This window comes from Lagopus muta, chromosome 2 (genome assembly GCF_023343835.1).
Source record: "Lagopus muta isolate bLagMut1 chromosome 2, bLagMut1 primary, whole genome shotgun sequence".
Taxonomy (NCBI): Eukaryota; Metazoa; Chordata; class Aves; order Galliformes; family Phasianidae; genus Lagopus; species Lagopus muta.
The window spans coordinates 62,064,244-62,090,529 of record NC_064434.1 but is presented as its reverse complement, the minus strand read 5'-3'; the positions used below and the strand labels follow the sequence as shown (position 1 = coordinate 62,090,529).

General features: G+C 40.3%; 1 protein-coding gene across 5 annotated transcripts in view; it reads left to right on the top strand.

Annotated features, from left to right (window-relative positions):
* IYD (iodotyrosine deiodinase) overlaps positions 1-26,286 on the top strand; it is a 63,312-nt gene that overhangs the window by 8,511 nt on the left and 28,515 nt on the right. For 3 of the 5 annotated variants that reach the window (XM_048936190.1, XM_048936189.1, XM_048936188.1), the window contains exons 2-4: positions 199-393; positions 2,393-2,552; positions 4,289-4,445. In XM_048936190.1, the coding sequence (XP_048792147.1) occupies positions 199-393; positions 2,393-2,552; positions 4,289-4,445 (512 nt within the window). Of the gene's footprint in view, positions 1-198; positions 394-2,392; positions 2,553-4,288; positions 4,446-6,402; positions 10,042-26,286 lie in introns of all 5 variants that reach the window. The other 2 variants (XM_048936187.1, XM_048936186.1) reach the window with 1 other exon arrangement.

The window sequence follows — 26,286 nt, the reverse complement described above, 5'->3', positions numbered from 1 at the left end:
GTTTTTATGTTAGCTGGAACTTGGGATCAGTGAGTTGTGTCAACGGGAACCTCAGACTTTGGCTTTTCGATAGTGTAGAAGTGCAATGTATGTCAATACAGACCAAAGTGCATTATGACAGTAAATGTCAAAGACATCAGCATTCTCCAGCTGAAAAAAAAAAAAAACCAAACCCTAACCACTTTTATTTTCTTGCAGAGGTTGATGAAGAGTGGCAAGGACTTGATGAAAATGTTGCCCATGTGCCCTTCATTGCAGAGCGTTACTCTGAGGCTGAAATGATTAAAAGGTCCCGGTCATTTTATGAGCTTCTTGATAAGAGGCGGTCTGTCAGGTTTCTCAGTGATGAGCCAGTCCCCAGGGAGGTTATTGATAATGTCATCAGAACGGCAGGTAGGTACTGCGTTGTTCAAAGTCTGAAAAAAACCAACCTTCAGTATGGCTGTTCCACTGCGTAAAAGTGATATGAAGAATCCAAGGGAATTGGCACTTGGATTATAGTCTTCCTAGACTCATCTAAAGCCATAATGAGTTGACTCACTGACTGCTTGGAAATTAACCAGCTTCAATGACTGTATGTCAGGGATATATTTGGAGCACTTCTTCTATAGTTTTAATGCACCTTAAAGGAGAAAAAGATTAAAAGTGTGAAAAAAAACTTCATTACTTTTGGAGATATTTTTAAATAAAATTTAAATATATTTCAGTGAAATATCTTTCAGATAGGAATACTGAAGTGTTTTCTCTCAAGAAATGTCAAACCATGTGTCCTTCATGTGCTTTCTAATTTCCTCATGTTATTTAACACATACACTTTCTGGTTGTTGTTCTTCCTCAGACAAATTTAAGATCTTGTCTCAGATGCGAGAAACATTTCAGATAACGTAAATGGTTAAGATTTATTTTTTTGTAAAAAAGTTTCCCTTAAAAGCAAAAATAAAACTTTTCCAGTCTTTCCAGTATCAGTGCCATGGTCCTGTTGCATGACTGGGATGTATGCAGAGGACCTTGATCATGGTTTGGCTGAGGATCAGATACGAATTTTCAGTTTTTGGAGAACTCATGTGTTTCAAATCATCACTGTAATGTCCTCATCTAATCTCATCTCTGCTTTAGTAACACTGACTTCAGGCAGTAATGTGTCTGACACTCGTTATTTATCTTAATTCTGTGAACTTGCCACTATATTGTTAGTACAGAACAATATTCATAAGCTACCTTAGAGGAAAGTTCAATAGACCTTAATGGGATTATTAATAAGGAGATTCTTAGCATTTGAGGTGCATTGTTTTCTCTTTAAAACTGTAATCAGCTTTGTTACTGCACTGTAACGAGACTCCATCTTCTTCTAATTAGCTGGGAGTCATTAGAACACTGAACATGTTTTAGCAAATGCAGCAAAGTGAACAAGCCTGGAGTACAGATGAAGTACTTTGTAACCCTGAAAGCTTTGGGCTGTGCAGAGGAAATGAAAACAATGCAAAACATAAATGTCCTCAGTTCTTATCCAAACCCGAGGGAGAGATGAGGTTCTTGATACAAACACATTTTAATATAAAAGATAAATAGTTCAAGCTGCTTCTTATTCAGTGTTTCTCAAGCTGAATTCAGTGCTCACACGAGCAAATGTAGCAAGCATCTAAGAATTTCAAATATTTTTAAAGTGTTTATGTGGAGCTAGAGAGATGTGAACAGTGTTCTTTACCCTATTTCTCTGTGAGGTTGCACAAACGACTATATCCTTCAGCTACTGGCTTTCATCTGCTAGGCATTTAAAATATTCTCCAGTAGTGACAACGTGTAATGATCATGGCTCAATGAGCAAGTGGAGACTGAATACGTACATAGGCCAGCTGTCTTTGGGACAACAAATGCAAACCTGCATGGTATATGGCAGGTGTCTGCATTGTGCAGTTCCTCTTATTTGTCAGCTAGTGACAGATTCCTGTGGGTGGTTAGACTTCTTTCCTTGAAAGCTATTAGCTTTGCCCTTCAGCTAAAACCATTTCTGAATTTGTTGCATATTCAGATGATGTGCTGCTTTGGGCGTAATAATTTGCATTAACATTACTGCATGCATATATTGCATCACAATATTGCCTTATCATAAAGAACCACAAATGAATTTTTACAAATCCTTGACTTTTCCTAACTGTTAAATGGCAATTTGAAAGGAGTAACCTCAGTCACTGGATGGAATTTTACACTTACAAATGCAGAGGTTGTGTGCTAGAACATATCTCTGCCCTTTTCTCCCAATTAATCAGCTTTCTTTCCCATTGCTCTGATGATCAGTTGAAAGCCCAGAGGGAAGAGCTTATACCTCTCACTGCACCCTCTCTCCCAGAATTCTGCTAGCTGCCTCTTCATCTTTTCCCATTCTTATACTAAGGTACTTCACCCAGTGGAGCGCACACTGAGCCCTGGACCTTTGTGGTAGTGCAAGATCCAGATTTAAAACATAAGATTCGGGAGATTGTAGAAGAAGAAGAAGAAATAAACTACAAAAAAAGGATGGGAGATAGATGGGTCAATGACCTGAAGAGATTAAGGTATGAAAAGATGACTTGGTTAAGAGTGTTGGAGGGAGATGTATTTTGGTCTAGGAAAAACTATACTGAGAGTTTTATCCATGCTTTTCTTTTTGTATTTTGGCCTTCATTTTCAGTAAGAAAAAACAAATATGAAAATCTTTTTTTAAACCTTTTTTTAAAGACTTTCTTTCAAATCCCTGTTCCTCAAGCTTCCCCCATTTTCTGGTGCTGCACAGAAGGGCAACTGTAAACATTTCCCACTTCCTGATGGCAGAGAAAGAAGAAAGATGAGGTCAGAGGCTGTCCCAGCCAGTGATCTATACTGTGATCCTTCTGCTAATTTTCAGTTGGGTTTCTTCCCAAACTCCTGTCTGAGGAAAGTTGAAGCTCCCTTCCCCCAGCAGGAGTTGCATTTATTTTTTTTTAGTGTTAATTCTGGCTACACATTATGACTCTGTGCTTCAGTCTTACCAGAAAAAGGATGAAATAAGTGATTTGAATGTTCAGCATACCCTTCCCTGTTGTTTGCCTTTGTCTTGATTTTCAAGATAACAAAAATCTTATTGAAAGCACCATAGTCTAGAAAATTAAAATGATAAAAGAATCCTATCATGATTTCTTCTAGTATACTTTTCTTTTCCTTCCTCCTCTGTTTTTAGATATTTCTAAGATATAAGATTGGCAATAAAAACCTAAAAATATGTGTAGCTCCTTGGTGGCTGATCCATAAAATTCCCTTGAGTAAAAGTGATTACACATTCTCCATCTTGAGACTTTTCCAAGCATTTGACTTTCCCATTTTTATTTTTCTATACAATCTCTATTGCCAGAAATTTTTCCAATTTTTTCCTGTTATTTGCCAAGGCATGAAGCCCCCATAGTTAGTAGGAATTTTGCATTTGGCTGTGGTAGTCCAAAGGCTAGACTTTATGCAAGTGTTGAATTTTGCAATATGTAATTTTTTGAAATGCCCTACAAAGTCTAAATGGCTTGATTAACTCTACACAGTGGGAAGACATATAGTGAGTCTTGGCTTGTCAAATGAAGCATATGCACAAGCTTTACAGGGTTAATTTGTTCCCTTTCTTTCAGAGAACTATTATTTTTCAGGTGCTTATATGTTATGTAGACTACTAAAATGAAGTACTTTTTATGTTTTCAATGAGAGCAGTACAAAATAAACTTAAAAAAAAACAAACAACAACAACCTACATCTGACATCATTTCTGTATGTATTCCCACTGTGACAAATTGGGAACCAAATAAATTCTAATAGGGCTGAAATATCCAGCAACAGGATAGCAACATTTGTTGTTACATTCAGGTTTATACCTTAGACCAAACAGTTCTGATCTTTTCTTCTAGCAGTTTTCCCTACAATCATAAAAATGTTGGCATTGATGACAACAGGTAGAGCTGCAGGTCTGCAAAATTTTGGGAATTAAACCATTCTTAAGGACAAATGCTTGTGAGGCCAGTTCATAGATAAGACGTCAAGACCTAGCTCCTATTTTTTGCCATTCTACTTTTCAGTTCTTCAGCTGAATGTGTTAAACCTCAGAACTCTATTCAGGCATTTTGCAGAAATGTTTCTGTTTAAGCTGATAATACTTAATCCTCTACAGAATATGTTTTAAGTTTTAGCCTACTGCTATAATTGTCATGTACCTTTACTGGACCTTTGCAGATAGCAAATGTGACTGACGGGAAAGTGAAAGAGTTGCAAAATAAATGTCTTAAATATTCCTTTGCAGAACAAACTGGATCAAAGAATACTTGGACACTGCCCCCTATCTGATCCTTATTTTCAAGCAGGTGTATGGGAGGCTTCCAAATGGCAAAAAGAAGACCCACTACTACAATGAAATCAGTGTATCTATTGCCTGTGGTATGCTGCTTGCCGCCCTGCAGGTATGTTGACAGAATTGGCACACTGAGAAGTCACTGTATCGGTTTCAATTACATATCAAAAGTGTTCTGCCAAAATAAGGGTGGAACCGAATTCAATTTTTAGCATTCAGTCCTCCAGACTGTCCAAATCCTGGCAGTACATCTTAATTTTGATTTTTAAAGTTACTCTGCATAGGCCCTTGTCTGTGCTGATTCCTATTGTCAGTACTGCTTAAGAAGAAGAAAACTGCAATGCAACTCACTTTTAGAGTTGTCACTGTCCTCTTATCACAGGCTTTAGCATCTGTGGTTTCTGCCTTATGTAGTTTCTGCTTTATGTTAACAGGGATGACAAAGGTCTATAGGTTACCAAAGTATGGCTGTACAGCACCACATTTTCAGTAACCTCTAAAAAATGACTTGACCCTGAATCGATTTAGTTCACAATGCTGGAAAAAAGTATCAGGGACATATTTTACCGAACAGACTGTACTATTTCAATCAGTCTTTCTGAGACATTTCTGAAAATGTACTGATTTCTAAAGCTCAGCATGCTTGACACCAACCAGTTGGATTTTCTCTGTGGTTTCTCAGTGCTCACTTCTGCTTGATGTATCTGATGTACTCACACAAGTACTTAAATAATGAAGATATTCTGATTGTTAGCTTGTACTGTCAGCAGGATAACTGCAAGCTGACACCTCTTATATTAGGCCAGTTCCCTACTGGGAACTGCCATTTCTCCTCCATTCTGTTTTGAGTGATGTTTCCCTGCCTGAATTGCTGTTCCTTAGGAGAATCTTCAGGATGGAATGTCTGAGAAGAGGGCGATGCAGATGCACATCACTGGGGGTATTGCTATTCTGCAGTTGCACAGGAGTGTCTATTTTCTCCCCATAGAGCTGACAGCAAAGGGGATGCACAAGGAATAGAGCAGAACAAGTGCTATGTCACAGGAGCCTAAATTAGTAGATGTAGGAGTGACAAAACTCCACTTTCTGCCAGCTCACCATCAGGTGGGACTTCTGAGACTCCCTACCCACTGTTAGGCTCCTTAGTGCTATCTCTTTCCCAGCTCTTAGAAGTTAATTGACAACACTAAATGGCACAGTGCCATGGACTACTGTTAGCTTTTCTCCTCTTCAGAAGATCATAGAATATGAGAGTCACTTTGCCTGAGCATATCTTAGTGTCTGCCTTTTGTATCTCAAAGCCAACCAACATGCTTTGCATTACATGCAGGAAGAGATTGAAATGCACGTGTGCAATGTTCAAGAAGCACCTCAGCTGTGTGGTAATGATTTTTGGATAGTGTCAGCTCTTTCTTATTTGTCAGATCTTTTTTTTTTTTTTGGGAGATTTCATATGAGGGCAGAGTGATGCACAAACTTATTTTTGGTTTCTGATGCAAGCCAGAATGTTTATCACAGACTCCTATGACAAGTTCTGAGGCAGAGTCTGTGTCTCCTATCCCTGTGAGGTACAGAACTTGAGCAGGAACAAACATTCGGAAAGCTGTAAGACATCTTCCTGCCAACGATCTGAGTTTAAGAACCAAAACATTTCTCTGGGGTGATATTCCACAAGTGAAATCTCCACAAGTGCCTTTCATCTTCACTGTAGCTGCAGGTTCCCTATCACGATGTACACCACAGGCAGACTCCTGCTATACAAAGTACAGGTATGTTAGAGAAAAGAGCTATTGCCATTAGCTTGGGCTGTTGCTGCAGTGGAAAAATGCTGGTTTGTTGCTGTTTTTTTTTGGTTTTGTTTTTTGTTTTTTTTTTTCTTGGAGGCATCTTTCATGGCATTGCTGAGGCAATAAGTAAATCGGATATTCTAAAGCCTGCAGAAGAGTGTAATAAAGCAGTATTTCTGGGCTAGTCAGTATGAGAATGTGTGCAGGTCTCAGGAGAATAATGATTACAAAAGCACCCAGCACAGACCTTTGTTTCACTCTGCTCCTGTCTCCTTGCAGAATGCCGGTCTGTACACAGTGACCACCACACCCCTGAACTGTGGTCCCCAGCTGCGGACGCTGCTCCAGCGCCCAGCCAATGAGAAGTTGCTCTTGCTGCTCCCTGTGGGCTATCCCAAGAAAGATGCCACTGTGCCTGCACTGACTCGAAAGCCATTAGAAGACATCATGGTGGTCATGTGAACCCAGGGTCATGAAGAGAGAGCACAACATACTGCCTGCTAGGAAGCACCAGTCCATTGAAGTTGTTGATGCTTTTCCTGTGTATTACGCCCAGCTTTAATGCTCGCATATTACTGCTGCTCTGGCTATTTACACTCATGCACCTTTTAGTGCTAGTAACCACGGTGCCTGCTTCTACTAACAGCAGCAAGTAGTCATGCATGGTGCATTTAACAGGTACGATTACCAATGAACCTGAGGAGTTGTTCCAAGAGACAAGTACAGTAACATTCAAATGACCTTCATCACTTTATTTTTCTTATGCATTGTAGGGACTGATCTTTCCTTGAACAATAACACATATTTTCCTTATACTTTTGTGATTACCACTGAACAGCTGTTTTTACTTCATACCTTTAATGGAGGTTGTATGTCACAGAATCATAGTACCATTAAGGGTGGAAAAGACCTCCAAGGTTATCTAGTCCAATTGTACACCTACCACCAATATTTCCCCATTAGCCATGTCCCTCAGTACAGCATCTAAACATTTGTCAGAATCACAGAATAGCCAGGTTTGGAAGGGACCACAAGGATCATGAATCTCCAACTCCCCTGCCACATGCAGGGCCACCAACCTCCAGATTCAATACTAGACCAGGCTGCCCAGGGCCCCATCCACCCTGGCCTTGAACACCTCCAGGGATGGGGGACAAGGCATCCACAACCTCTCTGGGCAGCCTGTTCCAGTGCCTGACTACTCCCGGACCTGAACCTCTCCTGGCACAGGCACTGAATAAACTGCCCCATAGTAAAAAAAAAAAAAAAAAAAGATTCTTGTGATGGCATCAGCTTCCTAGCCACTTATTTATGAGATAGGTTTCCCTCATTCTCTCAGTATCCCTTGCTTGCCATTGAAGGGCTAGTGGAAAATACCACCTGTACTCCTGTTGCATCAACTAACTGCCCTAATGCCCTGAAGTCCCTTTTGATAGCCTTCAAACTTCTCTCAGCAGCTTCATAACTTCCAGCCTGAACTATAACTAAAGGTTAATAATCAGAGGGTTGAACTAGACCATGAAGTTTTTTAGTAATGCCTCTGCCCTGGGCCCCAGGAAGGCAGCACACTTTGCTATGGGTATGGGGCCCTCTGCTCCCCTCAAGAGGGAGTAGCCTACTACAGTTACCCTTCTTTCCTTCTTGGAAGAAGCCATTCTGAGACATGGAGTTGACTGCCTCACTCTAGACAACCTCCTTGGTGGGTCTCCCACCACATTCTCACTCACTTTTCCCTCAAATTCCAGAGCCTCAAACCTGTTGTGTAGTTTCTCAAACCTGGGAAACGAGGTAGGTAGGCATGGGATTTGCCTGCAACACTGAGCTGAGACCTGTTTCCATTCCTTCTCATCTCTTAGGTCCCCTCCTTTTGCCTGACAGCAACAGAAGGATCCACCACTGTTTGAGGGGTATCACCCCAGTTCCTTTCTCACATGTATAGCAGGGAGTCAGTCCACCAGCCTATGTAGTGCTCACACTCCTTGATGCTCCTTAACTTCTCCCTTGAGCTCTGCCACCGTCCTGAGCACATCACCCACTTGCCCGCATCTCACGCAGGCAGAATGTTTGCCGCCCTCCACCGGCAGCAACAAGCTCAAGCACTGCCTTCAACCAGAGAACAGAAATCCCACATTCTTTTTGGCAAGAGCTTTTTGTCTAGTGAAGTCCATGGCAAAATTTGTAGTTTGGGAGGCAGCCGACCATCCCTGCACACATTGCCGGTTGCACTCCATGGGACCGCCAATGTACGCCGAGGGGTTTGCCTGCTGTCACTCCGCCCACCGCATCAGCGGGTCCTCTCCTTAAGCGCCCCGTCCCCTTTACCGTGATAGGATTTGTACTGGAGGAAGGCGTATTTCCCATGTAGTTTTCTCTGCTTAGTGGTAGCAGTAGTGAGATAGTGTTAAGCTATCCCAGCTTAACACTGCAACTTTTACAGGCTCTCACACGTGAAAGGTGCTTTCCCATCACACCAAACAAGGCGTATTTCAGTCTGTTTAAAGGCCGTTTCTCCCCCCAGCAGCGTTGCCTGTCGAGGGTCCCAAACCTGGAGGCAGTTTTGGAGAAGCGCCATTCGCAGGTCTCACAGCTGGTGTCGCCAGTGCCTGTGCAGGCAGCGCCCCCTGGCGGCGCTCCGAATTGTGGTGGAGGCGGCTCCTGAGCCCGCAGCCTGGCATGCGAGCAGTCCAGGTGCAAGAAGTGCTGCTAGCTAAGCAAGTGGAGGTGATGTTTACAGACGTACCGCTCTTGATGGTATCAGTGTCTCTCTTTCACTGTGGCGAAAAACGGTTTTCCTCTTTGGCAGACTGTTTAGCTGGCTTCACAGCTGTGTATTCAGCTATTTTACTGGTCCCATTTCCCAAAGTGTTGTACATGTTTTTGGTAGCATGGTCCCAGCCTGAAATGAACTTTTACAACCACAGTAACATCAAAATTCTTCAAACTTCCTGCATTTTCAGCCCAAATTCAATTGATTTTGACAAAACTAGAATTTGAAGTAAAAAATTGTAAAACAAACAAACAAACGATCCTACAATTTGAATTTGAATTGCTTCCTTATAGAAGCTGGCCTCACTGAGTCTAAAAGCTGGTCAAGGACACTGCAATGTCACTGGTGAGCAGTGGTAAGTCCAGGCAGATCGGCTGCAGGTTCCCAGGTATAAGGAACACACATCACAGTTGGGATAACAACTCATCCTTCCGTACAGAAGCACCTCTGCCCTATCAGGCCCCCTCAAAAAGCACTTTTCATCTGCTACAAAAGTAAATATGCCCTATTTTTTCTTTCTAATTCAGAGCTCATGTTGATACTGGGCTGAACCTTTGTCACTCTACGTTATCTTCTATAGCTTAGAAATAAAGTGCTTCTGCCTGGCCCAATTTGCAAAAGAGATTGTATTTGAGTGTGTTTATTCCACGAGAGTTCTCAGAGAACTTTTATCAGATTAGTTCAGTTTAAACCAACATGAGCTTGCATACCTAAGTCATTTTGTTGCATATATAAGACTATTGTATTATGGCTTTTTAATTAAGACACGAAGAACCAAGCCACATTAAAATATGCCCATTATTGTCATGGTAATAAATACTGCTAAAAAAACATACCTATGTATACTGAGAAAGATACTTTATTTTGTTTTGTTCTGTTTTTTTGTTTGTTTGTTTGTTTGTTTTCTTCCATAAGTTGATGATGGAAACTGATAGACACATATTGGCTGAAGAAAACAAACTTACACGCTGCAGCAGAAATGCTAAGTCGGCCTGAAACAGTGATTGAGCACCTGGTGGGAGGGCAGGGCTAACTCTGGGGAACTCAGGTGCATACAGTGGCTCCACCTCTTCCCAGATCTCATTTAAGGGTTGACAGTGGAGGTAAGGGTATTTTGCTCAAGATCCCTGCCTACTCTGGACCTTTCAACTGTAAGTAGATTTTTTTTTCTCCCCCCATTGTTTCTCTGTCCATGGTTCCTGTGTTTGAGCACATCCTCGCTTGCTGTAGCCTAGGACTTTGTTATTTAGCTATCGTTACTGTGTTTTCCATCATGTTACAGCATTGCATGTGTCTGCTGCATGAGGAAGATTCTACCCCAGCAAAGCACTTCTGATGTAATGATAAACATGTGTAAAAAACGTCTTTTTCATAGAAAAGTCTATTCAAATGCAAGTATCCCAGCAGCATTATACCTGCTGATGATAATGATGATGTAGAGTCTCTTCCAAATTATGCAGCTGCTGCTGTTCTGCAAGCCTACTTGGTATGATTTTACTCCAGGCTGCAGCATTTTGAACTTTTAAACAAGTAGATGTGAAGACAGTATGTAGCTAATTCACTTTTTGAATTGCTATGTAGATCTTTACAGAGTCCTGAAAAATCAGTCTTTTGGAAGTGGAAGTGTCTGGGCACTCCAAGGCAAGACACATGATACCTCAGTGCTAGGTACTAATATGACATGCATTAATGGCACTAGTCCCTTGCTCTCTGCAAAATGCTTGTAAGAAATAAAATGTAAAAGCTAATTCTGACAGCATTTACAAATGCTGAGAACATTTATTCCAGAAGGGCTGAGGCTTGATTTCATGTTGCTGTTACCAATCAGTTCTCCATAGACTTCATTAGGAAGAGATTGGCTACTGTATGTTTTTTGAAGTTTTCCACCCACCTGAGCTTAGTCATCTGCTCAGCTTTTGCAGAACAGAGACTGTCATTGATGACACATAACTCTCATGGCATTTTGCTGTTTCTTTGGTTAACATGACCTGTCTATTCCCATCCAAGTGATCACTAACCTGTTTATTGAGCCTTTGCCCCCTATAAATGAGACTTTCTTGTGTTTGTGGAGTGTAAATGATAAAGAGAACACTTACATGAAAACAGTCCTTTAAAATATAAGTTGGAAGAGAGTAGCTGAAAGTTAAATCATCATAGCAATAAGTTACCAGCTAAAAAAATTGCATTCAGTTGTGGTGCAGGCATGGGGGAACATACTTCTAAGCTTGGCTACCAAGCTGGAGCTGCATTGAATGTGTTGTGGTAGAAACACAGACAACAAAGGTAGTCCGAGATGCAGGTAACAAAACCTAAGTCACAGAAAGCAATACAGATCATCAAGACAGGCAATGACCAGGGCCTTAAGAAGTGGTTACCAAGTCTTTTGTCTCATAGCAGCATATGAGGAAATATTTGAGGGTTTTTCTAAGAGAAATATGAAGTACTTGGAGTTACTTAGGAGAGGCTGCCCGGAGATTAAGTTCTTCTCTCTGATCTGAGGGTAAGATGACCACAAAGGTCATTAGTGACTCAGCTTAAAAGAGTCAGACAAAACTCACACAATTTTGAGCTCGAAAGTGACTGTATTGGTTAAGTTGTCCTGAGAAATACTTCTTGCAAATATTCAAGTTCAAAATTTGTATATTGAGAGTAAGTTACATGAAAGCAGGACCAGAGTGATCATAATACAGATATGCTTTAAATGGAAGATCTGGTCTAACAGCGCAACTTATTTTCTGTTAGATATGCAGCAGTGACATTGGTCTGTAGTTAACTTGCTGGATTTTAATGATGCTTTTGTGTATGACTTATGATGTGTATGTACTCTAAATAGTCCGAATGTGTGACAAAGCTTTTTATGGTTTTACAAAATTTCCTCACAGCAACAGTCCATGGGACCAAGGGCAAGGTACCAACCTTTGGTAAAGTGAAATGCTCTCACTACCAGCTTGCTGTGAGCCACATGCATACAAAAGCTGTATTACTGTGTGGAAGGAATAACTTTAAAAAGGTTGCACTGCCGTCCAGTAACAAATAATTATGAGATGTGAACTAAGTCTCTTGCTACAACTGTTCCCAATTATGAGAGTTAATCATAGTCTCCTGATTTCATGTAAGCAGCATGCTGAGTTTTCATCTGAACTACTTCTACAATGTGGTGACGTAGCAGGATAATTTTAGAAAGACAACTATAAATTGGCAGCCAGAGTAAAAAAAAGAGGTGGAATAAATACTGAATTCCATTTTGTTAAGCCTACAGAAGCTTCTGAGAATGTATTCCCAGCATCAGGCTGAGAGGTCTTGCTGGAATTTGAAGGTTGAGCCAAGGTTGATGATACACAGTACCTACCTACATGAAGTTAATGAGGGCCTTGAGGAAGGTAATGGCTTTAGTATTGTGACTTTATGTGAGGGAAAAGAACCTGGGGTAGAGGGTATGAAAAGTTTTAGCAAAGGTATTGTTGTCCTTGAAGCGTTAATTAATAATGTTCTACACTGGTTACATCATCTTTTTTTTTTTTTTTCAAGTCTGAAGATTTTAGGGTGCTTTCCACAAGAATGTAATGTCTGTGTTTCAATAAACTTCTTCTTTGTGTTTTACATTTGGGGGGGGGGGGAAAAAAAAAAAAGACAAGCAGAAAGTAGTAGCCAATGCTTAAATATCCACACTAAAGGGTGAAAGCAGAGAAGAAAAAGAGCATCCCCGCATTGTCATAGTTCATTGGGTTCTGGATTCGCTGTTCTGTTTGTTCCTGTTCATGAGTTGCGATGCATTAAATTTAAAGCTGAGAATATAAGATGATTGTATGACTACTGAAATATCTGTATGAATCCTGAAATTGCATTTAAAGGGTACTGTTGAGTAATGACTCAGATGTTGTCCAGCAGGATGACTATGGCTCCAGTCCTGTTGTGTATGGTGCCTTTTATTTTTCAGAGTGCTCCTTGGGCTTAATGCAAGGGCCCATGCTTGGGCCAATGCTTAATAGCACCTTAATCTCTAGTTTCTTTTTCATGGAAAATGGAGATAAGTACAGTTAAGTTGCAGTTAAACTTAATGATTGTGAAGGTCTTTTCCAACCTGAGCAATTCCATGATTAAGGCATGTAGCAGGAGAGGAATCATTTTTAATTCTGTGAAATACAGGTATTGGTCAAAGAAAAATATGGTATAATCAATAAGTGAAATACTGGAGAGTTATACGTGACTTTATAAATTTAGATATTAAGTATTTTAGAGCTTTCTAAGCAGTTCAAAGCAGGAGATCTTCAACTTTAAACCAGAGTGTATTATCAATTAACTTTGATAGTAGTTGGTCCTGCAAAGGGAAGAAAAGTAAACTTCAGAAGGAAGCCTTGAAATATTTATATTCACTATCTGTTTAGAAATCAAAAGCCTTTGGAAATACTGACTCATTTTGATTAACTGCATTTTTGAGAAACCATGAATAGAATTGTGATTATTTCCTTTTACTGCTTAGGCGACCAAAGCTGCGTATGCAAGCGTAGTCACTTCAAAGAGATTTAGGATCTGTTTCATACTGCACAGTGTTTCAGAATGCTCTTGAAATGAGAAGCTGTATTTCCAAACTGTCTGCTCTGCTAGGATGTCAGACCTACAACTGATTGTATGTAGGATTCCAGATTGTATTTCAGCTTAAGGGCATTTTATGAGTTGAATGAGGCTGGTAGCTCGTTTCTGTAGCTCAGTGAGATCTGAGAGACAAACCTCATGCACAAACCTTAAAAACGAAAAGTGTGTAGCAAACACCTCATTTTGCTCCAGTAGCATTATAAATGAAAGGTGGCTAATGGGTGGTACTAGATGGAGATTACTTACTGTGATCACTACCTCCACCTATGCAAGTACGTGTATAAAAGACTGTAAGTATGTGTATACATGTAAAGTATGTGGTACAGTGGAATATTTCTGGCCCCTTGCTTTATGAATGCATGCTTATAAAGTGTCAGTAAGTGGCTATGTTTCACAAAAGGGGTTGTGACACTTTCCGAGGAAGGAAATCTTGAGAAATATAAAACATTTCTGCTTTTGTAAGGTACAGAATTAAGTCTAAGAGAATTCCGTAAAGAAAAAAGGAATATTAAGTGTTTTGTTTCCCATCAGAACATAGGAACACTATGTAAGTTTATCTTTAACTAGTTTCTTCCTGATGCTTGATGCACCTTGACTGCCTTCATGTTGAATGAATCATAGAATCATAGAATCACCAAGGTTGGAACAGACCTGAAAGATCATCCAGTCCAGCCGTTCACCTATTCCCAATAGCTCCCACTAAACCATGTCCCTGAACACAACATCCAGTCTTTCCTTGAACACCCCCAGGCTTGGTGACTCCACCATCTCCCTGGGCAGTCCATTCCAGTGCCTGACCACCCTTTCTGAAAAGTAATACTTCCTAATGTCCAGCCTGAATCCATTCCCTCTGGTCCTAGAATGTATGGTGGTAAAATAATAGCTGCTACTTGTTCACCCATTTTCTATTGTGATCTATTTCAGCCTCTTTCCTGCCCTTCATTCCGTGACTATGTGATACTTAGTTGCCTGCTGGGGTTAAACCATCTATCATTTCTTGTTACATTTTTGCTGTAGGAAGTTTCCGAGCTTTTCACATTGTGTTTCTTTTCCGAAACAGAAACGCAAAATGTTGCTGTAGCATTAGATATTAACTAAACAGTACTGGACGTCTCAGAAGTTTACTCAAGGTTTTGTAAGATCTGAGGGTACTTGTTCTCTGTCTTCAGTAACTGGATTTCTAGTTGGGATCCCAGAGCTGAGTAACTTGATCTTGTTGTGTCAACATCGACTAAATTCTCACAGGCCTGATTTCCTCTGTCTAAAGATAACATTATCTTGTTACTGAGTAAATTCAGAAAGAGAGCTGGTATGTGAGCAATCTGGTTAGATGTTTTCATTCTGACCTTCAAACCAGTGTATCCATATATATTGCTGATGTTCTGTAATATTAGATAATACCGATGTAGCACCTAATGGAGTATTTGCTGTGAGGAGGAGCTGAGCTGTAGCATGAATATTGGGTTTTGTGCAGGTTAGGATACAGATCTTTACTGTTTTGCATTACATAGAGTAAAACTTCATACATTATCACCCTTTGCTATGCAGCAGTCTTCCATGTTTGGCTTTAATAACAGTAGTAGAAATACCAAATATGAGTGCTATGATCAGTCCACAGAAATAAATGACTTAATATTCTTGTACTTAGTAGCAGCAAAAGGGAAGCCATATATGATATCTGGATATCAACTCTTTTAACAAAGCTGGTAAATTGAGAGTTTCCTACATGCAGTTTATCTTTTTTTTTTTTTTTTTTAAAGGTATCTAATTTCACACTTGATGTAAATGTGTAAAAACACTTGACAGAAATAAGCATGAACACTATACATAGTTTGTCAGACTGACAGAAGACCTAGAGAAATAGCGAGCACAGGAGTGTAACAAGACTTCTGTTTTCCTGTGTGCTCATTTTTACTGAGACTTTTGTATATGTCAATGCAGTGTCTGGATTCTGTCCGCGTATATACCAAAATCAATCCTTACTCCAAAGTTTGTCTTCCTTTCAGTTGAATTTCTTGTATCATTTGCTTATAATTAGACGATTAAACACAAGGTAGAGCTATGACTGAGATCATAAACAAAGGTTACAGCAAGCTGCTGTGAACTGTTGTATTTTAACTGCCATCAGTAAGTCTGGGAGAGCCTGTATGTTTCCTTTCCTGCAAATAGAATAGGGTGTATCTCTCTGGATGTTATGTTCCAATTTCATTTATGAAATAGTTGATGAACAAATTGCAAAGTTTAAGAACGTAATTATGCTGAATTAGTAGTTTACGTCTTTAGCACATAATTGATATTCTGTGGATCATTTGATCAGCAGCTGAAAACAGTTCGTAATTGATGCTGTAATTAGCTAGTGCAGTGCTCACTCCAAATGAGACTGCAGTGTTATAAATTTTGCTGTTTTGTTGACTTAATTATCCAACCAGAAGACAGAGTTAATGCAGCTTGACTTCTAATTAACTTACACTCAACAAATGACAAGTGTTATACACAAACACAGAACCTGAGACTGAGTATTTTTGTAATAGAAGGCTTCATGATGATCTGCAGGAATCAAAAATAGAAAAATTTTGTACACTTGAATAAACTTATTAATTCTGTCTGTGCTAATGTCAGACAACCATCAGTTCCCAGATCAGATCAGCATGGAGGCATGGGGCAGAATATGCGGACTAAACCTGACTAGATGAAGACTAGCCATGAGGGGTTGGCAATCCTTTGAATAATTAATCTGTTGGATTTTCTTACAGAGCATTGAAGTCCTTTGTGGCCATAGGCTGTGTATTTTGACTTGCATACTCATACAGCAGGCCTGTTTCATGAGATAGACATGATTTCTTCTTTCTGAACATAGGAAAGAGAAAGAAAAAGTTTGTATTGCATTACTTAGCTTCTCAGAGAAAACCACTCTTAAATTAGATTTAAAAAAAAAAAATCTTTTGTAGACGCAGTAATCCCTTTATCTTTAGTTGCTTTTAATTAGCAAGAAAATACATTTAAATCCTCCACTATACTTGCTAGCATTTTCTGGAGGCCGCTAGATGGCATAAGGAGACTGTAGGAACAGAGAACTTTGGCTGCGAGTGTGTTAACATTGTCTGCTTACTCCTGTTACCTTTTAACATACCCTGTCACCCGAGTCACAGATCTAGTAAAACGTATCTGTGAATGAAAAGTGAGTTTCTGACTGTGATAAAAAAGGGGCTGACATTAAAAAAAAAAAAAAAAAAAAAAAAATACAAAGTTCTGTGTACGCTCAGAAACCTTAGGAGTTTACTGTAAATGCAAAGGGTAGAAATTTCTTCAGCTTAAACTCTGATAGGCTTAGGTGGGTGAATGTTTTCCTCCTTGTAAAAGGGACCTCATTTTCTTTAGTTGTATATATTACCACACACATATATAGTAATGCAGATACCAGGTGTCTTTAAGAAAGCAGTTGCTATTTTCCAGCTACTTCCTTTCATTGAATTAATTCTCCAGTTATTTCCCTTTCTTCCCCAAGTGTCTTCATGCTTATGTTCAGAGCTCTGCAGTGCCAGCAAATGAGCAGCTAAGTCATTGCATGCAATTACTTGTCTTCTGAAGACCACAATCAGCTCTGGTCTACTCAAATACTCTTACTTGCTAATGTAAACCACAGTGTGCATGGTTTGTCCTCTGTAAAACACATAAGTACTTTGTTTAATTTCTGTAGTTTGCTTGAAAGAATGTAATCATAAAGGAGTTTCTTTCTCTTCAGAAGTTATATTGTGAGTGAATTATGTAACATTAGACTGAGAAGAGCTGGAGAAAAAGCTCTCTCATCTTCCCCCCAGCTTGTATCCTGCAAATCTTCATCTACTCTCTACTTCAAATGAAGGTCTTTTAGTATAAGCTTTGTATGAAAACTATACTCCATTTCCATAAGCTGTTCGAGAAGTAAGTGTGGAGATTCAGATAACTAGAAGTATATATCACCTTACAATGTAGACTGTGGTGGCATAAGAAGCTTATGGGAGTGCATAAGGGAAAAAATGCCTGGGGATGAAGTACAAATTTGAAGGCATGTGAGTAATGCTATGTTCAGACTAGCTCTACTGTTGTGTTACAACAAAGAAATTGCTTACTGGGGCAAGGTAGGCTTGGATTTGCCTTTAGGTGCAGAGGAGCTACTTGGTTGCCCAAATAGGAAGTCAGATGGCAACCTAAAATGAAGGCCCTTTTGGGGCATTCCCCTTAGAGGAGACTCAGCCAAGTAGATAAAGCAGAAAAGTCGCACTCCTGCCCACATAAATCAGACAAATCAAACTTAGTAGATTTTCCCCTTCAGACAGATACTAGAGCAGCTTCTGATAGCATCTAATAATATCAATCTGATATCAAATATGCTGTCTCCATCAGTTTTCCTGATTTCATATTCATCTTATCTGTGATTAGACCATATCTCTAATCATTAATCATGAAAGTATTCTTCCCGCAGTAGTCATGAATGCTGAAAGAATGTTGGGAAAATAGGAGACTGAGAAAGAATGGATTTAACACTGAACAGACTGTCAGGTCTGTGCACTTGGAGAAAGAAAAAATGTAGTTTTGAATTTAACCTGTCTTGTTTGCTACACTTAGCATTTCATTTTCTCCTGAGAATTATGTCAGAGATCTTAAAAGTACAAGGTTTTTCAAGGAAGGGCTTTCTATCTGTATTCTGTGTTCCTGTAGTCCCAACGAGGAAAAGAACTTCTAACAAAAGATGAAATATGCAACTTTTTCTTTAAAGTGAGATTCATACATGCTTAATGAAAAGCTGTTTGCCACATTGTTTATACGACGCTTAGATAAATGACTGATTTTTTTCCCATTAATGTGGTTAACTTTTATTTCCTACCTGTGAAGTCTAGTGTACACAGTACACATAAGTCTGTTGTGCTTATGTCACTGGGTGCAATACAGAGCAGTCGATAGAAAAGTTGTAGGCATATAAGAGGTATAAAACAATTCATTCTTGCCTTGAATGAATCACTAAAGGGAGAAGTTGAAGCAGAGAGAGCAATGAGAACTAGATGAGGAAAGGGTTTTATGAGTTCAAGGCTTAAATTGGAATGAGCAGTTACTTCTTTGCAGAGCTGCACTGTTCAAATGAAGCAGGTTACAGCAGTCTTAACAGACATTATTTTGCATTTTTGTAAGTCACAGTCAGTATTAAATTATTTACTCCATGGCCCCATGACATGAGTACCACTGATTGGAATTTGGTAGTTTCCAGAAAATCTTGAAAACATTGGAATCACGTGCACTCAGGTATGTTAACTAAAGCCAGTACCAGTGTAGAAGGCTTGTAGGGCTTTGTTGAGGACCACTGGGTAGGGTAGTAGTCCAAAAAAGACATCTGCAGTGCTCTTGGGAAAGCCTCCTGCTTTCCGACTGCACCTGAAACTGGAGAACGATGCTACCTTGGCTAGTGTGTCTATGTCTGCAGTGGATAAAAGAAAGGAAGAGAAATGATAGCAGTGCTTAGGAATGTGGTGCTGACCACTACCTCACCCAGGCTAGCACGTGGTTATTAGTGAGCTTTCTTATGTTTAGTATCAGGCAGCCTATCAAAGCTGTTGGTGGTGCAAGGCAGAAAGAACAAGTTTTGCCACCTGAAGGTGTTTGGCTCTAGGAGGAAATAAACCACCAGTTCCAGAGTCTTAAAGCTAAACTCCCATGAAAGGCTGAAGAGCTGATTATTTTTAGCAGGGTAAAGCCTAAGGGGAGGGCTTGTCAGATAGATTAAACCATTGTTAGGTGCAGACCAGAATGCTCCTGCAGGACTTTCCATTATGCCTGCATCCTGATGTGAAATAAAATGTTAGGGGAGGGGGCGGGGGGACATAGGGAGAAATGTGGATGAGGGGAAGACTGAACTCAGAGCTGAAGAAGTAGCAGCTCCTGATACAGTTGCTCTTTCCTGTTATTTCTCCCCCTATTAATTTTTCTTAGGCCAATTTCTTTCCATTGATCCCCAGGGTAGCTCTGAGAAGTGTTTATCACCCTGGGGGGAAATGTTTGTCTCCTCTCGCCGCTCTTGCTTCCTGCTCTCAGTGGTGTTGATATATCAAAGTGTCCAGAAGAGACTGAGGACAGACTAGGAGGATGTTTTTTCTCTCTTTCTTTTTCTTTTTTTTTTTTTTTTTTTTTTTTTTTAAAAAAAGCTCCCCAGGCCCAATTCTCTTGCTCAGGCTGGGGAAAACTGTTCTAGTTATCACTGGTTTCATCTGGACTATGAGAAGCATTGCTGTCATGCTGCAGCAAATGTGATGCTGCACAGGTGTTGGGGATTCATCCATTCTGAGCCAGGTGCTGTCTCACCTCACCTTTTGGAGCACATGTTTAAACATTGTTCAAAGCACTTTGGTCACTGTGGGATGGGAAGGACAGGCTATTCAAGGCTGCCCTTTGCCAGCTACCTTTTGTGTATTTCCAGGCTTTGCTGCATTACTTACCTTCAAGAAGAAGGAAGAGGGTAGGAGAGCATGTTTGCCAATAGAGAGAAGTTATTTGGGAGGGCAGCTGGAGCTTTAGCTGGCCAGGACTGACAGCTTGCAGGTGTTGTGGCAACAGAAGCTGACTCCTTTTATCTGGAGCAAGAGTATGAGTGAGGTGGGCCTGCAGAGGCAGAAAAGGTCCTCAGAGACTGGGAGTTATGGTCTGGTTCTGATTGAGTCTCTCTTCTGTTCTGTTGTTCAATTTTTCAGGTCACAACCCTTCACAGAACATTCTGGTTATGTAATAGTCCTTGGACCATACCCTGGTTTTATATTGCCTTAAAAGTTCTCTAGTGTAAGATCTTTCAGTCTAGAAACAGAGGCATGTGCATACAATAGTGCTACATATTTCCTAAGGACTGAGCTGAGAGGAAGACTGAAGAAATATGAAAAGAAATAATCTGCATACAGGCCTCTCTTTAGAAGATCAGCTGCTAAAAAATAGTCTGCTGGGACCCTGAACTGTGAGTGAATGGAAGGTGTGGCTGAAGTCTGCAGCCCTTAAGAGTCTGATTGCTTTGGGAACCATTCCTCTAAAGCTAATTAACGGTTTGTCCTACACAAGTTTTTCCTGTTTTTCCTTACATGGTAGATTATCCTGACTTGTACAAGCCTCGTGTCCAATTGCATGGAAATATTTCATGCCTTTGTAGCAGAGTATTCCCTTACCCACTTCATCATCACCGAGTGGAGCTCAGGCCCCTCTCTTCAGGGCCTGAAGTGTCTAAGTGTGAAAACAGTCTCCTGAATGGGTAGATAAATAGCTGAGCTGCATGAAAATGTACTGTGTTCTTTCCTGCCTGATGCAGGCAGTCTGTTTTTGAGTTTAACTGCGTGTTTTTTATACAGTAAATTGCCTTCCAGTAATCACACAAACATTTAAAAGATTATATATAAAATTACAAGCATCTCCAAATCCATCACAGATGTCCTTGGGGTTTCTTATGCCTGGGGGAAAGCCTTGGTTTTTAAAGATGGAAAAAGCAGGAGGCATTAAAGGAAGAAGTCTGGTTGCTTACACAGAAATAAGGGAATTATCAGACTGAGTCAGATTTGAACTGTGCAGTCTGGCTTGGGTACAGTGAGTGTAGAAGGGGGCTCTAATTATGACTATTTGCACCCACTGGCACAGTGCATGCTTTCAGTCATGTAGACAGCTCGTGTCTGAGGAGCTGAGCTGTCTCCACTTGGAGCTGGGCTCCATATAAGCAGAACTGTAGCATAATTACTCCGGCTGCATACATGTTTCTCCTGGGAAGGGATCCACACTCTGACATCTGCTATCAGGCAGAGCTAGAGGAGGAGCAGAGAAAGAGGAGCTGTTGCATTACTCTGGAACAGCTGCAGGTTGGGACTGGTGCCAGAAGTGGGGGAGGAGATTTTCAGGAGCCTGGAGAGATGAAGGCAGATCCCTTCAGGTCTGGGGCTGCAAGAGACCAACGCTGTGTGTGGGCAGGATCAGGATGCTGTGTGGGAAATATCTGCTCTTTCAATGGAAAGGGAGTTCCCTCCTGAATCTTCTTGCAAACTGGTTTTCCTAAATGCTGGGCTTTATCATAGATCTAGGCAAGCACACACGGTGGGCTGCAGAGCTGTAGTCTCCACCTCTTTTCACCCATCTAGCGCTGGTAGCCACTGGAATTGAAGATACCTTTCTTTTTGTCTGACTGCCCCCAACGATACTAGGAGGCATATCGTGTGAGGTTTGTGCTCAGAGTACAAAGCTTGGCAAAGTGTAAATGCTGCAGTACTCAGCCTGGGATTGCCTGCTCTTTGGGTCAGTAAGTGCTGCAGGTCTCAGCCTGTTCCAACAGAGCAGGTAAACTTAGGGTTTAGTTACACTGTCAGATGCTTTTCTTAGTCAGCCGCTTAATATATGAACCACTGAACAGATAGTCCACATACTAGTTTTTACCTTTTAGTGTTCGCTAACAGATGAACACTTTGCAAATCTTGCACTTCCTGTGACTTCATTTGGAAATATCCAGTCACACCTGGGGAGAGCTGTGAAGTGCAAGCTGGGATGACAACATCTTTTCTAAATGCAACAGGATTTCCTTGGATTATGTTTGAATGCTTGGCCCCCCCCTTGAGGAGGGGGAAAATATACTTGGTCTCTGACAAAGCTAAGGAAGGGTTTTCTGTGTTATGTAATTTATAAGACTACTGGAAACAGTCCAGCTAGCAACCAGCTAGCAAACTGAATGATTTAAGAATGTCCATGTTGTTCTATTGAATAAATCCAAATGGCATGAGATGCAAGTATGTTAAAATCTTAGCCATAGTCTAAACCATATATATATATATTTTTTTTAATTCTAAGAATGACTAAGTGGTACAAACCAGCTCCCTGTGTGTTACTTGCAGCAATGTGTCATGGGATTAATTTGTGACCACGCTGTCTTTGTTGCTTTTTTTTTTTTTTTTTTATAGTATTTCACAGCTTTCTGATATATTTCTCTTTTTTGTATTTAAAATTTGTTCTGACTCTGAACAGAGCAGAACAAATACACCTTAATGAGAAATCTAATGAATATGAAGCTGTGCTGGCTTGGGCAAGCCAATTCATTTTCATGAATCTCATTATTACTTAAATATATTCAGTAGTTAGTGTGTGTGTCCTCTTTGAGGGCAAAAGCCTGTTCTAAAATCAAAACCATATTTTATAAACATGATGCATAACTTATATTGAGTGGCAGTGGATCAGGTAAACTAGGGCTGGCCATATTTGGTGATAAGCAATTGAACATGAAATTAAAGGGTGATACCTGCAGGTAACACATCTAGCTTTAAAGTTAATTTGTTAAACAGTCAACAAAGTAGCATTTGCTTGGGCAGTCAGTGAAGTGCAAGCACAAGAGGATGCACTGTTTTGAATTTGCCTACAGTATTACTGGATAATATTACTGGAAAGAGTCCTTACGGTATTTATCTAGCAGTAGCTGTGCTGGCAAATCCAATCACTGCAGCAACTCACCAACATTATACATTTGCCCTGACAATTGATACTCTTCACAGAATGGCCAGGGTTAGAAAGGACTTCAATGTTCATGAATCTCCAACTCCCCTGCTACACGCAGGGCCACCAACCTCCACATTCAATTCTACACCAGGCTGCCCAGGGCCCCATCCAATCTGGCCTTGAACACCTCCAGGGACGGGGCATCCACAACCTCTCTGGACAGCTGTTCCAGCACCTCACCACTCTCTCTGTAAAGAATTTCCCCCTGGCATCCAACCCAAATCTCCCCTCCTTCAACTTAAAACCATTTCCCCTTGTCCTGCAGTTATCAACCCTTTCAAAGAGTTGATTCCCCTCCTGTTTGTAGGCTCCCTTTAGGTACTGAAAGGCTGCAATGAGGTCACCCTGCAGCCTTTTTTTCTCTAGGCTGAACAAGCCCAGATCCCTCAGCCTGTCTTCACAGGGAGGTGCTCCAGTCCCCTGATCATCTTTGTGGCCCTCCTCTGGACCCTCTCCAACAGCTCCCTGTCTTTTGTGTACTCAGGGCTCCGTGCTTGGATGCAGATGGGACCTCACAAGAGCAGAGTACAGGGGGACAATCACCTCCTTGTCCCTACTGGCCACCTCTCTTTTGATGGAGCCCAGGATGCCATTTGCATTCTGAGCCACAAAAGGCACTCTTTCTGAAACCCTGAGAAAGAGTTCTAGGAAAAATGTGTTTTAAAGAATAAATCTCACTTTCATTAGTGATGTTTCATGTGTTGAGACATAATTGCATAGTTCCATTCCAAAATCTGTGCTAGTAGACACAAGGACCTAGGAGGTGCTCAGTAAGTGTAGGTTTAATATTGCCTGTAGTACTACTAGAAATATATCACCACTAGCAAATGCACTGTCCAGGTCTAAGTATAGCAGTCATTTTTGATCTCATGAGGTTTATTCCACTTTTGAAGTGGGTGCACTGAAATATTCCAGAGGTGGAATATTTTAAATGAGCTTCTGTATTTTAAACAGCCTTCAGATTTCAGCAAACATCAGAGGATTTTGGGGTAGCAGAAAGTTCCTTTCCTGTTTGAGCTCTATCTTTCCTGGCACGGGATGCTAGAGACATAATTATCTTCTTTCTCAAATGTAGTGGATGGAAATGTGTATTAATAACATTATAGAATCATGCTGGCCAAAACTAGCACTGGTAGGAGATAACGTTTGCTTGGGAATGAAGGTATGTTGTTCAATGAATTATTCCCATACAGTCTTTTCTGTGGGTCCTATCTGTAAACTAGACCAGAAACGTACATACATTTTAGATGTTTGCATTCAGCTTCAAGGTCCTCAATACTGCACATATCAGTGAGAATTCAGATTTCTTGGTGTAAGTCTGGGTCTGAATCATAGCAAATGAAACCTTCTATGTTTTTGTCTCTATTTCCTTCACGTTTTTCAAGTGTAGGCTTTTCTTTTATTTCCTGTCTGTTGCCAATTTGCCTTTTCCACCATCTCTTCTAATGCGTCATTTTTACTTAATGCAAGACCATTTGGATCAGGTGATTTATATATGTACTTCCCTTGCTGAATAACCAACATGAGACAAATGTCTCATGTCTACCCCCTGACTAGTGACAGTTTATTTCCTACTTTACCCCTTTTAGCTGTTTTGGGCAAAATGGTTTTAAAGAGAGAACAGAAAATGGGTGTGAAGAGAGGGGAAAGGGATAATGCAGATCCAGCAAGTTGAATCTTTGATCAGTTTTTGTGTGCTGACCTCTGTGAGTTTTATCTGGTGTGAGAATACACACCAAGGAGGCAGAATCTAATGTGTCTAGACATATTTAGAAGTTTTCCTTTGTATCTTTATATCACTATTACAATCCACATTAACAGATTGCAGTCCTGGATCTAACTTCTTAGATTTGCATTTGTAGCCATGTTTTACCTTCAGTTTCTGTGCATTAGCAGTCCAGAGATATTTTGCAGACAAGCAAAAGCATTCACTCATGCTATCCTGGAGAGTTCCTGTGGACAAGTTGATAAACAAAGAGGACTTCTGGTGTTTCACTGCTGAGCAGACAGGGTTAGTGCAATCACTCTATTGCTGCTACTCAGAGATTAATAAAGGTGTACCTAGTGGTACTAGAAAATCTGACAGGATGTAAAGCAAGTCCTAAGCTCTTCAGTGTGGTGCCTTGTCACGTCAAAAAATATCCAGAGGTCAAGTCCAAGTGTGTGCTTGATATGTAGTGCTGGACCATACAAACTTCTGTGTTGATGTTGCTGTGAGAGGTAAGCCTCTGATTTCTGTTTGATTTTTTTCTGTCTCTTTGTGAACTTACTATAAAGTCATGAGCTGCACGAATGTGCTTAGAATTTTGTTTTCTTTTAGTATTTCTTGTGCAACGCTTGCAATGCTTTCTGTGCATTGTAGAATGTATTTTCTGTCCAATTTCATTTCCTTTTTGTATACATTACTGTTCAGTAGAAATGGCAATAATTTAAGAGCTCATACCGCCACACTGAGTTTTCTATTAAGTGAAGGATGAGGAAAAATTGTGACCAAGAATGTGTGGACAGGCACATTTGCAGTGCTTATTTAAGCAGTGTTGTTGACTGTAAGAAAGAAATATGTAACCAAAGTGAAAGCATAAGCAAAGCCTATTTAGTTTCTAATTCTAGTAAAACAGTAACTCTAGGGATGTACCACTGATTAGCTCTCAGTGAATTATTTCTTAAAGTAATTAGCTTCTGTGTGAGTTCATTTAATATTAGTTGTTCAAATGTATCACAAGGAAAAAGTATTCTGTGAAGCTGTTTAAAGGTGTGAGCACCCAGTGCAGGAAGGAGAACAGCAGCAGCATGACTTTCCACTCAGTATGCAAGTTCTCAAAAAGAACAAGCTTGGGGATTTCTTTTCCTGAATATCTGTCCTCTTGTGCAAAGAAATGTGAGGCTTAACTTCTGCACTTCAGTTGCGCAGTCCCTTTGTGTGTGGACTACATTGACAGACGAGGGCTTAATAATATATGTAAAGCAGTTTTTGACTGCATAATTGCTTGTAGTAGTGGTTATTAATAACGTTAACAGCCATAAGCAGCATGATCAGGTTTCATGTCCCAGTAAGTTTGCAACATTGGAAGTTGGAAAAAGAAAAAAAGAAAAAAACATCCCTGTAGTTACAAACTAAGTGCAGCTGTTACAACATCAGCAAGATGAAACAAATAGTGAATGGGTTTAGTTTTCATGGCCTCTTGTTTTCTGTGGTGACATTAGAGGGATTTATTATGTAAGGCTGCAGCAGCACATGGAAAAGATGCCAAGCCTAAAATGGACTAAGTGGCTAA